Source organism: Dendrobates tinctorius, unplaced genomic scaffold (assembly GCF_039654945.1).
Source record: "Dendrobates tinctorius isolate UK_male_01 unplaced genomic scaffold, ASM3965494v1 ptg000094l, whole genome shotgun sequence".
Classification (NCBI taxonomy): Eukaryota; Metazoa; Chordata; class Amphibia; order Anura; family Dendrobatidae; genus Dendrobates; species Dendrobates tinctorius.
In genome coordinates this window covers 1,842,816-1,856,001 of record NW_027361762.1, presented here as the reverse complement: position 1 = coordinate 1,856,001, position 13,186 = coordinate 1,842,816, and the positions used below count along the sequence as shown (strand labels likewise).

Sequence of the window (13,186 nt, the reverse complement as noted above, 5' to 3'; positions counted from 1 at the left end):
CGCACGGACGCAACCGCATACATCCGCATGTCCTGCGTACCCAATGTTAAAGATAGGTACGCAGGACGCATGTAGAAGTAGGTGGGGCTGTGTGAAGCCCCCTTTACTCATAATTTTTCGTTTTTAAGGGGTCCTTCTTCCTGCAGCTCCAGGGAACAGCTATGGGGGCATCTTTTGCCCCCTCCTATGCCAACCTGTTCCTGGGGCTGTGGGAGAGGGATTTCCTCCTGTCAGATCGTCCGTCAACAACAGAACGCGTCCTTTCCTGGACGCGGTACATTGATGACATTTTGCTGATCTAGCAGGGCTCAAAAGAATTCCTACAAGAGTTCATGTCATAAAAATGTGACTATGATGCCATTTAATTCTTAGATGTGACATTAACGAGACATACTAATGGTGAGATACAAACTGACATTTTTTGTAAACCAACCTCTACAAATATGCTACTGCATGCCTCCTCTTCACACCCTAAGCATATGATTCAATCTATCCCCACGGGCCAATTCCTGTGCCTCCGGAGACTATGTTCCACCCATGCGATTTTGCAGCACAGGCGGAGGACCTGAAACCAGGGCTGTGGAGTCGGTAAGCCAAACCTGCGACTCCGACTCAGACTCCTCAATTTCCCTTACACCGACTCTGACTCCAACTCCGACTCCACGACTCCGACTCCCACACATATTGCTTATATTTAAGTGAAAAATTTATTGTAGTACAATGTGAACCTCAGACATTTAATCATTTTTATGATCCAATAATCAAGATATTTAGATAGAACAGAATATATATTGGTGTACTACCCGGTTTTCATTCTTTTTGGTACAGATACGATATGGATAGACAGATATGGATAAATGGATTGAGTAACATTATCTATGAGCTCAAAAACCTTTCAGGTGATGCAGTTTTTTAAAAAGATGATCAACTTTTGCAGCTGAAAAACGTATCCTCAAAAAACACAGGAAAAACGCTGTGTGTGAATGTAGCCTTAGATCAGGAATATAACAGCCATTTATAGGACATTTCATAACTTTCCCAAACTCCTATGAAAAAATATTCAGCACATCCTGCATTGAATTACTGTACCCAATTTATTATATATTTTAGGAGTCGGAGTCGGTCCATTTTATACTGACTCCAACTCCGACTCCGACTCCACCAAAATGAGCACCGACTCCGACTCCGACTCCACGACTCCGACTCCACAGCCCTGCCTGAAACGACGGCTAAAAGAACGCTGCTATTTTAACCACATGATTAAAAAAAGCCTATAATAGGGCAAAGCATTCTTCTACAGTAGACATGCCCTCCTATATGAATCCAGGGCAAGTAAGGTCCAGGACATTGTTCGGTTCGTTACTAACTTTCACTCCCAATTTCCGCTCATGAGGAGAGCACTGGATAAATCCTGGCTTATTTTAAAGGCAGATCCTGTTATCTCCAGATTTTTACCTGAGAAGGCTGCTACATATGGTGTCCCTGTAGGGCCAATATTCCACATGGTGTCATAAGGGCGCCACTATTGCATATGGTGTCACTGTAGGGCCAATATTACACATGGTGACAATTACTAGGAGGCCACTATTGCATATGGTGTCACTGTAGGGCCAATATTACACGTGGTGGCACTAGAGGGCTACTATTACATATGGTGGGCCACTATGACATATTGTGTCACTGTAGGGCCAATATTACACATGGTGCAAATAGGGGGCCACTATCACTTATGGTGTCACTGTAGGGACACTATTACAAATGGTGTCACTTTAGGGCCAATATTACATTTGGTGCCACTAGGGGGCCACTATTACATATGGTGTCACTGTAGGGCCATTATTTCATATGGTGCCACTAGGGAGCCACTATTACATATGGTGTCACTGTAGGGCCACTATTTCATATGGTGCCACTAGGGGGCCACTATTACATATGGTGTCACTGTAGGGCCACTATTTCATATGGTGCCACTAGGGGGCCACTATTACATACGGTGTCACTGTAGGGCCACTATTTCATATGGTGCCACTAGGGAGCCACTATTACATACGGTGTCACTGTAGGGCCACTATTTCACATGGTGCCACTAGGGGGCCACTATTACATACGGTGTCACTGTAGGGCCACTATTTCATATGGTGCCACTAGGGAGCCACTATTTCATATGGTGTCACTAGGGACCACTATTACTTATGGTGCCTTTCTTGTGGATTATCTGCTTAGCCACATCCACAGTACAGTAAAAGTAATTAACATTTCTATGGCAAACCAGTGAAAAACATCATGGACAAATGTTTTGAGAATACAGTGAGCAAAGAATATAGGAATAAAAACAGAAACAAGCGTCAAAATGAAAATCACATTTAATATGTTCTTAACAACCTAACAAAGTAAAATACAACCATATTGACAAATTGTGGCTCAAAAAACTATCACAGTACAAGTTGTGGCTGTTTTTTTTCCCCAAGTGTTCTCCTAAGATAACGGATGTAATATATGAACCTTACATGTGCACAGTGTGTTAGACTTACGTGGACTTTTGTCCTGTGATGGAACGTCTTGCCTTTTGGTTGAAGAAACGCAGAATACTTTTACCATTTCCACACGTTCCTACTAATAACAAGCCGTCCGCCAGTATACCGCCAATATGCACCCAGTTTTGGGGTTTGCACAGTATATAGAGTTGTGGGCAAAATTATTGCTTGTCATAAAAAAGTCAATATGTACAGAAATAAGTGACTATGTAACAACAGTGCATCAGTAGGGTACTAATAGCCTGCCCAAATACAATGCAACTAAAGCTGGAGCTGTTCACACACATGCACTTATGTCAGAAGAGAATGAAGACGAAACATGGTATCTGACATGGCCAGAATGAGGAGCAGATCTGCGGCCCCCAGGAGCTGCCACTCACAGGTACTGTGCTGTACAGGGCTGTGGTGTCCGCAGTAAGAGCAGATTGGTGGTGGTGACGGATCCACCGGTGATCAGATATTAGTCGCCTTTCCTAAGCAGATGTGAACAATATAATAGTAGTGGAAGACCCCTGTAAAATTCAGGTGTCAATAATGCTGACCACAACCGTAACAATCTTCATACAAACTAATGTGCTCTTTTTTTTTTTTAAAGGGTTTGGAGAAAACAAACCCCTCAAACCTTTTGATCAAGATGGGATTTGACGGCTTCTTCTAGGTCTGTAAACTTGTAATTTGGCCCAAAAAATACAATGTGTATGCAAAAATTTGAAATTTTATTGTGCAAATATCACTTTTACATTTAAGAATAATCCTAAAATTGTGGGGATAGGTTGGGAAAGGAAGACAATCTACAGTAACAGATCATGTATATAGTCTTCGGACAAAAAAAACTGACTGCAGTGACTGTTGGGATTCAATGAGTTGAATACAAGTCACATAGGAGGTCTTCATTAATGTCATTTAAAGGGATCCAATACTAAAGGTATAGCATATGTATTGTGTACCATTACAAGCTCTATAATTACTAACATGGCTGTTGTGAGTTCATTTTCCCCTCCGTCACTGAGGCCTGGTGAACTCCCTATTCTAGTGAAGGAAGGTAGTGAGCCTGATTATCAGGCACCTGGGACTAATGAAGACGATTGGCTGAGTGGAGTCACTGACTGGATTTAAGGCAGCCTACGCCCTTTCTGTCCTGCGGGTGATTTCTTTGTGGACTCTTGGACACCAGTCTGATTCCTGCTCTCCTAAAGCTAAGTTTTCTGTTTTGCCTTTTTGCATCTAAGATTTGTTTTTCTTGCTTTTTGGATTCTGCCACTCCCTGCTGGAGTGTGCAGTGTTCCTAGAGCTCTGTCTTCTGAAAGTTCCTGAGTGCTGATTTAGTTTTTGAAGCTTAGTTGCTTCAGGGCCATTTTTATATCAGCTTGTTAGCTTTTGTCTCTGATAGGGTTTTGGCAGATTGCAGACAGCAGCCTTCCTATCCGTTCCTATCTAGGTAGTTTTTGGGCCCCGTCTTTGCTCAGCCTGTCTTTCTGTGTGTTTTCATCTTGCTTCACCGTCATTATATGTGGGGGGCTGCCTATTGCTTTGGGGTCTGCTCTGGGGCAGTTAGATTTCCCCTTTCCTTCTTTAGGCCTATGTATCTCTCCGGCTGTGATCGAGGGGTCTAGGTCATCGTAGGAACCCCCCCACGGCTACTGCTAGTTGTGTTGATAGGTTCAGGGGTCTGCAATCTGATAGTTGCCAACTTCTCCGGTTTTCAGGACAAGCTAGCATTTCTGTTTTGCCTCCTACGGTGACTCAATCATAACACATGGCTGTAGAAGCACAGATGCTCCAGTCTGCTGACAGCCGGTCCATCCCAGGTCCTATGCTCGGAGCTTGGGTGGGCTTGTGACTATAGTGGTTTGGCTGACTGATTATTCCAACAGCCAAGTCAGACCCCTTCTCTGTGATGAGAATCATCATGTTTTAAATCAAAGACCCCACACTCTGTATTCGAGACCACGGTAGTTCGGGGCCAAAAATAATTTCTGTGTAAATCCGTGTGTCCCAACCAGTTCTCTTGGAATGTGGACACTAGCGGGAACACTTTTATGGGAATGGGCCAATTATATTCTCCTGTGTTGACGACATTTGTGTGGAGAGGTGCTTGGATTATGTGCTTCATGTGAAAGAAATGATGATGCTGAAGTGAACCGTGTTTTATCTTAGAAAGAACCTCAAGAACATCCTTAATCTAACATTGCTTTGACGAAGCCCTCACACATATACGGGGAGGCCCAAAAGGAAGTGTAGAGTTGAATCACTGCAATTCTCTGGGATTCTATGTGTATGTATACATGGACACACCAATGGAATTCTTTCTTTGGGGTGTAGAACATAGTAAGGTGTTTGAGAGGAAGCCACAGACTGGACGAATTAAGAGTCAATGTTGGAAGCAGTAACAGACATTGATACTGAGCGGAATTTATGTGGCACTGGGTGTCGCTATGTACTGGACGGGGTCCATGAATATTCCATCACGGACAGAAGACGTCTCAGGAGTGTTCGGTGTAAGAAGGAATGTCCTAAAATGCAAATAACCTCCTTCTGTTGTGTGTCGGTCTGAGTCTACCGATAATCTGTAATTTCATTGATACATTATACAGTATATCTACTGCACCTTTGGGCCTCCCTGTATTATTTGGCTCTATAATTTAATCACATTGGTAGATTATCACCATTTGAAACATTTTTTTATTTGTAGTTAATATATATGTTTTAAAGGAAACAACGGATTGAAATGATAGCAACTCCAAAAAGGTAGAAAAGTATAATGAACATCTCTATGGAATATGACTAAACTAGCAGTTATTCTTTACACCATTATAACCTCACAATACAGATGAAAACCACATTGTAAATATATAAATAAACACAATTAAAGTAATTTACCAAAACCCCCAAGTATATGCACGCTGTGCTAATTTTTTTCTCCTTTATTACATAACGTCGCGGAAAGTTATTTACTTACAAGATGCCATATCTTAGAAACTTTGACACCACTGGCTCCAAGTGCAGCAGTTTATTATTGATCCAGAAGGCAATCAGGTCGTTTCTTTCCCTTTTACCCCCTGCCGCGGGCGGCTGCAATGTCCCTGCTGGTGGCTTTAGGCAGCACCGGTAGCGTTTTGGTCACCATCACGTCTGCACTCCAGAATCCCATATGATTAATACGATAAATAGGACAAATTAATAAATCTTTCAAGAACAGAGTAAGCATTCTCCCATTACTACATTTTGTCCAAGCTGTTGCTCCATACATCCTTCAAAATAAAATTGCAGTCAGTTACTGAAGGGGACGCACCGCACATTGTGTTGGCCCTGACAAAACTCAATCTCTGATAAAGAGTACAAAACAGAGTGCAAATATGGTTGGATGGTATGCTTTCAAGTGTGACCATGGCCATAAATATGAAATAGGAAACATGCATGCTCATCTGAACCGAGCATGCATATTTATTTCAATGGGGAGAGCCAACCGACAGCACGTTGACGTCCATTATGCCTGATCCCCTTTTTTCCCTGTCTTATGCTCTTTGGAAACAGTTGGCAGACAACCAGACATGATACCACTGGCCAAACTATTGTCACAAGCGTATGACTAGTATTAAGGCATGTTCACACATATTGGAGTGGAAAATCTGCACTGTATTAGAACATCAGCCAAATGGATGGGATCTTACCAATGTCTTCTAATGTCTTACCCTCCAGAAGTAACAAATTGGCTCAAACTGAGCAACGTTGTAATAAAAAAAATATTCTTAAATAAATGTTCCTTATTATGGAAACATTCAAAATCTCTTTAAGAAAAATCTCTCATTCAGTATTAACTAGCATGTCGTCTGCGCCATCATTGAGGTTGTGTGCTTCAGTTCATTTACATGATATGTTTTACCATTATATCCCACAAGACAACTAATTGTTTTGAGTCTTGTATATATTGCTCAATTTTATCCATTTGTTTTTGGGACAAAGGTGGGAGGAATGTACAACGATCACAAGCTTTCAATAAGAAATGTCAGTGTAAACGTACAGCTCCACAATATTACAAAACTGATTAAATAGAAGCTTACTTATAGGATAAAAACAAAACCACTTGTTTCATCTGAGAACAGAATCCTAAAATCGAAAGAATTCCAAAGCTTCCGTGTCTTGTACCAGCCACACACAATCCTATTGTTATACTTTATTCTAGCTTTATGACCCCTATGCACATTAGAGAAAAAGTTGGTTGAATGCTCAAATGTCAGAAAGACGACTACGTTTAGTGTGTGTGGACTGGTGGAGAGTGCATACAGATTAAGTTGGGGAAAACATGGGTTAAACATGTTTGACTTCAACAGTCAAACCGATTGTCAGGGGAGAGAAGCTGCTGCCACAAGCAGGATATTACACACCTATTCTCATTGAAGACACATGCACACTCTGCTGACCGGAGCGTACATGTATATAAAGGAGTTGGCAAAAATAGCTGTGAAGACAGATTATTACATTACTGAGATAGATGATGAAAGATGCTACGAATAAGGTTATATTACATATATACGGGAAGACGTAGGGGAAGGGATGAGCTAGCAGCAGAGACTCTCCCTCCTCTACATAGAATCTTGTGTCTCTAGCTCCTCCCTCCTCTACATAGAATCTCATCAGTACTAACTGTCATCTAGATCAGTAATGTAATAATCTGCTTTCACTGAATACAGAATTTACCTGGGAATTGAGAATTTTGCAAATGAAAGAAGCAGATTTCACAAAGCTTCTTATTTTCATGTGCAGTATTGATTTCTGAAATAAAAATTAAAATGACGGTTACTTTTTAGGGTGAGTGCACACGCTGCGGATTCTGCTGCGGGTTTTTTCCCGCGGAAACGCAGGTAAAACCGCAGGTAAAGTGACCTGCGGTTTTGCTGCGGTTTGGCCTGCGGTTTTGCCCTGCGGTTTCACACCTCTACTATGTTAAAGGTGTGAAACCGCAGCAGAATCCGCAGAAACAATTGACATGCTGCGGAAAAAAAACGCAGCTTTTCCGCAGGTAAAAAACCGCAGCGTGAGCACTGCAGTTTTGAAAACCCATAGGCTAACATGGTGAAGTACCATGTCTGCGGAACTGCTGCAGTTCTGCAGGACCAAAACCGCAGCAAAACCGCAGCGTGTGCACATACCCTTAAGTAGGGAAAACGAAAAACTCTCCAATAGAGAAAGCGTTTCTTGAAGAGGTTTCCCCTTGAAAATGCATTATTTTTGAATGCCTCAAAAAAAAAACAAAAAAAAACAACTAATTGTGCAAAAACCTTAATGTCTCCTGCAGCATTTCAGGGTATGAATATATTTCAATTGTAGCTAAAAAAAACAACACAATTCCACTTTTACTTGGCAGCTGCCAATCAAGCACTTTGTATCGTTCTATGCAGCGAACATCAGCAAATTGTGCCAGAGAAAGGCAGCAAAACGATCACTATCAATGGTAAACCGGGGGTTTAAGGGATTTCCCACAAGATCACATGCGCTTAATCAAAGTTCTCCATGTGTATGGGAATAACAGAGACATCTGAGTGCAGCCGCCATGTGCGACCATGCCCATCAGTTTAATTCTGGCTGCAATGAGGAGGAACTGGGATCAGACCCTTACGTTTAGTGATTGGGGAGGGTCTCAACACTGCGACTTCCAGCAATTACACGTCTATCACATATCCCAGGGATGGCTAATAAATCTTTCATGGGAAAATGAAGCGTATAATAGTCACACACTGCAGGAAAATTGTGCTCAGTGTTAAAAAATCCAAGGTTTTGCAAATTTGGGTCTTTTTTCTTGCACCAAAGTAAAAACATGAGATAACCACGAGGCTACGCATTCACACATAGCAGCTTTGTTGTGGTTTTGCCACAATTTCTACAATGCAGAATGTGACCTAAATATGTCACATCTATGTCTCACATTGGAAGAATGGTAAAAAATAACCTACTATTGCTTTAGGCAGATATCTGAACCAAGGGACATCCTCCATACTCTGTAGCGGATAGCTGTCAACCCTCCATCTCATTAGCAGATGGCTGACTGCCCTCCATAATCAGTAGCAGTTAGGTGTCAGCCCTCCATACACAGTAGATGGATGTCAGCCCACCATACACAGTAGCAAGTGGGTGTCAACCTTCCATACACAGTATCAGATGTGGGTCAGCCCACAATACACAGTGATGGGTGTCTGCCCTCCATACACAGTGATGGGTGTCAGCCCTCCATACACAGTAGATGGGCATCAGCTTACCAATGCTTCAACTGGCAGCTACATTGCCAATTCTCCTAAACAAGGGGTCAGTCACTCTGCCGAGCGTTCCTGTGTTCTCTATGAGAAAGCCGCTGTCAGACATCTCTGGCGGCTACTTATCCCCTTGAGAACAAAGAGGTTTGTAGTCAGCATATGGACGTGCCGGATCCTTCATTTCCAGACTATGAATTGTCTGGGACCCCATAGACATTAGCTATTGGTGGGTTCAGCCGACATTAGTCTAATGTGTATGGGGTTGACATGATAAATAAGAGAAGCTCCTTCAAAATTCCTTGAAACAATTTTACAGGTTGAATCATCTTGTAAGTGATCAATAAACTTGCCGATAATTCATATTCAGCATTCTTGGCGCACAGAACCGCTGGCACATCTTCTGCTTGTGGCTAAATCCAGTGTTAGAGCAGTGTCTGCAGATCTTGGTTCAGGCAGTTGTCACGTTGGCACATGTATTGTTCTATAAGGCTTCCTCCGCTCGACGCACAATGCTACCCAGCGTTATAACTCTGACCGAGAGCGCGTTATCCGAGGACCTTTCCTGATCTCCTTCCGCTTCTCTTCCTTACGCCTCCGTTTCTCTTCTTCTTTTAAAGCTTTCTGAAAAGCATCTGTATTGGGTAAAAACTAAGAAAAATACATAAACTATTAAAGAACAATCACAACATTTTCTGTGACAAAATTGATGAGACATTATATAGCAGGATTAGATCCTCCTCGGTATGGCACTATAAACACCATTCAGCAGCTACCGGGAGGAAAACATGTAAAAGTACAAATCCATTCACAAGGCATCTGCAGTGCGTATGTGATGTACGCCCCACAGACACTGAACGCCTAGCGCCGATGCAGCCGATATAGGAAGCTGCTGAACGCCCTCATTTGGTGTTTGAAATGCTTTTTATATCAGACAACCCCTTTAAGAAGTATTCCTTCCCACAGTCTGTGCTTTGTGTTTGTTGTTGGCACCTCCTTCAGTGCATGCTGGTACTAGGGGGTCCCAGCCCTATGTTTAGTGGATGGTGGGTGCGTTCCTGGTTTATGTATAGGCTTAAAGAGCATATCTTCAAGATTACTTCTGCACTATGTTTTGCGGTATCTGTCGTCAAGATGTGAAAGCGCCAGTATGCATCAACTCACCTGATGGTGGATAACAAGTAGCTGGCCTTGCATACATGAATGAAGGCAATGTCGTTTTTGCCAGAACCTAAAATGCTTTGACAGAGGGCTGCAGCTCGCATAGTCTCAGAGTTTTTAAGGTTGAAAATAGACTTAGTTCATCAAGTTCAACTCATAGCCTAACAAGCTGATCCAGAGAAAGGCAAAACCCCATGGGGCAGACACTAATAGCTCCATGTTAGGGGAAAAATTCCTCCTGACCCCACATATGGCAATCAGACTACTTCCCTTGATCAATGCCCCATCACAGAATCTAGTGTCCATAACCTGTAAGATTATATTTTTCAAGAAAGGCACCCAGGCCCTTCTTGAATTTTAGCTATGAATCACCCATTACAACATCATACGGCGGAGAGTTCCATAGTCTCACTGCTTTTACTGTAAAGAATCTGTATAAGATCGCCCCTAAGCCTCCATTTTTCCAAAATGAAGAACCCCAAGTTTGATAACCTGTCTTGGTACTGCAGGCCACTCATTCCCTTCGTCACTCTACTCTGCACCCGCTCAACTTCAGCCATGTCCTTTTTATACACTGGAGCCCACAATCGTACACAGTATTCACTCTGCCATGCTGAGAATTGTTTGGTTGTGTGTATGTAACATTGACAAGGATAATCCACTGTAGTGGAAAATAGAGGGAACCACACAATTGTATGTTTATGTCCCCTGGGGTCCAGAGGGGGGAATGCTCTTTATTTAGAAACACAAGAGAACATATTGGAATGTTTTTCTTAATAACTGGATACCCATATCCAATCTTCTGTACTGTTCCATATAGAGAGGCTTCCTCAGTCACCTCCCTGCACCGCAATGGCAGGAATCATTGTGTGTGTAACACTGGCAGGCGTAATACAGTAGTAGACAGCACAAACCGCACACTCTGGGTCACTATTCCATACCGGAAGAAAAAAATATAAAAAAGGCGGGTGAACACTGATCTGGCTTCCATCTGGTGACTAGTAGCCTAAAGGGCCTGTCACACTAAGCGATATCTCTAGCAATATCACTATAACATGTGACGTTATAGCGATATTGCTAGTGATATGGCTGTGTCTGATACCTATGACCGGCTCCCCCGCTGGTTATCGCTGATCGCGCGAGAACAGGCTGGACTGTTTCTCGTCGTCAGCTTCCTGCGGCGCTTCCTGTGGAGAGACGAGCGTGGAGCCGGGCGGGAGGACGCAGGATCGCCTAGTGTGACAGGTAAGTAACGACCCCCGTCCCCAGCGATGTCGCTGGTGAGATCTGCCTGTGTGGCAGCTCACTAGCGACCACTTAGCGATGTACCAGCGATCCTGACCGCGTCATATCGCTGGTGCATCGCTAAGTGTGACAGTACCTTAAGCGCAGGTTTAGCGCAGGTTTAGCGCATGTGTCAGTAGATTTCAAGATGCCAGGAGCAAGCACCACAGCAAGACACAATGTGGACATTTGCTTCCTTCTCGTTTAGATAAAGCCGGCAGTACCCACTGAACACTGACGGGGGACACCAAAGAGCAGGCATGTTCTTAAAGAGCTGCCAACAAGTGGGACAATTGGGGTTTTCTAATTATCAAAAAACATTTTCAAATGCAAAGTTAAAAAAGGTTTTCTGGATTTGGACACCCTCTGTCCCCTGGCTGCAGTTTGTTTAAAAAAAACCAAAAAAAAACCCTGTTCCTTACTCATCATTCCAGGGTCCAGTTCTGAATCTCTACTGATCACGTTGTCTGATCTTGTCTGCAGCACTAAATCACATCGCTAGTGCTGCAGCCAATCATTGAACTTAGTGACTCAGCATAAGACAGTCACTGTGTTCAATGATTGGCTGCAGACGAGACCAAACACTGAGTGCTGGATTCAAGTAGGGAGAGTAAAGCCAGTTTGTTTGTTTTTTTAACTTCTGCTGGGGGACAGGTGTTTTCTGAAATTGTATAAGGAATTCATGAGCCATCGATAACAGCCAGAATGAGGAATGGTGATAAAGAGCAGGTCTGACTCTGAAGAACCCACCTCGTCCAGGCATAAAACATACTGTATATTCAATTCATTCAATAGGAACTTTATTATGCCTTTAAGCCCTTATTGCTGAGCCCCTACTGTGATCTATAGTGGAAGGAAAATGTAACACAAACTCAATAATATGGATTGTCCCATGTATTCAACAAGAATAAATATACGGCAAATCGACATATTGTAAGAGGGAAAACAAAACTTACTTCCATGTTTTCAGTTCTAAAAGGATTTCGATAATCTGGAGACTTTTCACTGATGCCCAACTCTTGAGACATCTAAAATAAGAGATGAAGTGTAACGGCAAAGCTGTCAGATAAGCCATGTGCAGATACAGCAATGGGACCTGCTCTCAATGAAATCTACTACAAACACAATTCACACTGTATGGTGAGAATACTACACAGGTGGAAGCATGAGCTAACTGGAATCACAGATATGTCTACATGCACAAACACAGAGAAGGAGGTCGTCATAGTAGGTTAAGACATACCAGGCCAAGAAGCTGTGAATGTGGACCGTCATCAAAGATGCCACTCAGGTTACAAAAGCCGATACCCCACCGAATCAGGTTGTTCCAGTTGGAATTTCGATCAAAGTAATGGTGAACGATCTTAGGAAAGCGTAGAACGACATCACCAAAGAATGCAGAATTCTCCACAGTGTGTGAATAGGCTGCAACCGTCATACACAAAGAAGGTGGCAAATAGAAGATAATTACAAGGTCGAATACTAAACATTGCCAAAACTTAAGAATTATTTAAGGGAGTTGTAAAGATATATATCTTTGTACCGTGTTAGCCAGTAGATAGAAGAATATTCAGGATTGAGAGTCCTCAGTGATTGATACCTTTTAATGGCTAACTGAAAAGATGGTAACACATTGCAAGCTTTCGAGACTACTCAGGTCTCTTCATCAGGCATAGACTAATACAACATCTGAAGAATCACATATGTGCTCAGCCGTATATAGTCATATACGGCTGAGCACATTACATTTTTTAAAAGATAACGGATACCATAACTAAAAATAAAAAAAAATAAAAAATCAGTTTTTAACTTTAAGTTACTTATCATTCAATAAAAACATTAGAAGTAGAAAGTGACACAAAATAGAAATACGTACCTTTTAGCTCTCAGTGACCTTTATTTACACAGTTATGTTATATCTCTTGCTAACAAAGTGCCACAGATCTATAAGGGAGCCTGTCA

The 13,186-nt window shown here is 42.4% G+C and overlaps 1 protein-coding gene across 1 annotated transcript in view; it reads right to left on the bottom strand.

Annotated features, from left to right (window-relative positions):
- Nucleotides 1–2,345: 2,345 nt before the first annotated feature.
- Nucleotides 2,346–13,186, bottom strand: part of CCDC134 (coiled-coil domain containing 134) — a 126,356-nt gene continuing 115,515 nt past the window's right edge. Inside the window, exons 5-7 of the mRNA XM_073586640.1 lie at nt 12,468–12,649; nt 12,181–12,252; nt 2,346–9,430 (exon numbers count right to left, since the gene is read on the bottom strand). Coding sequence (XP_073442741.1) covers nt 9,305–9,430; nt 12,181–12,252; nt 12,468–12,649 — 380 coding nt within the window. The 3' untranslated portion in view covers nt 2,346–9,304. The remainder of the gene's footprint in view (nt 9,431–12,180; nt 12,253–12,467; nt 12,650–13,186) is intronic.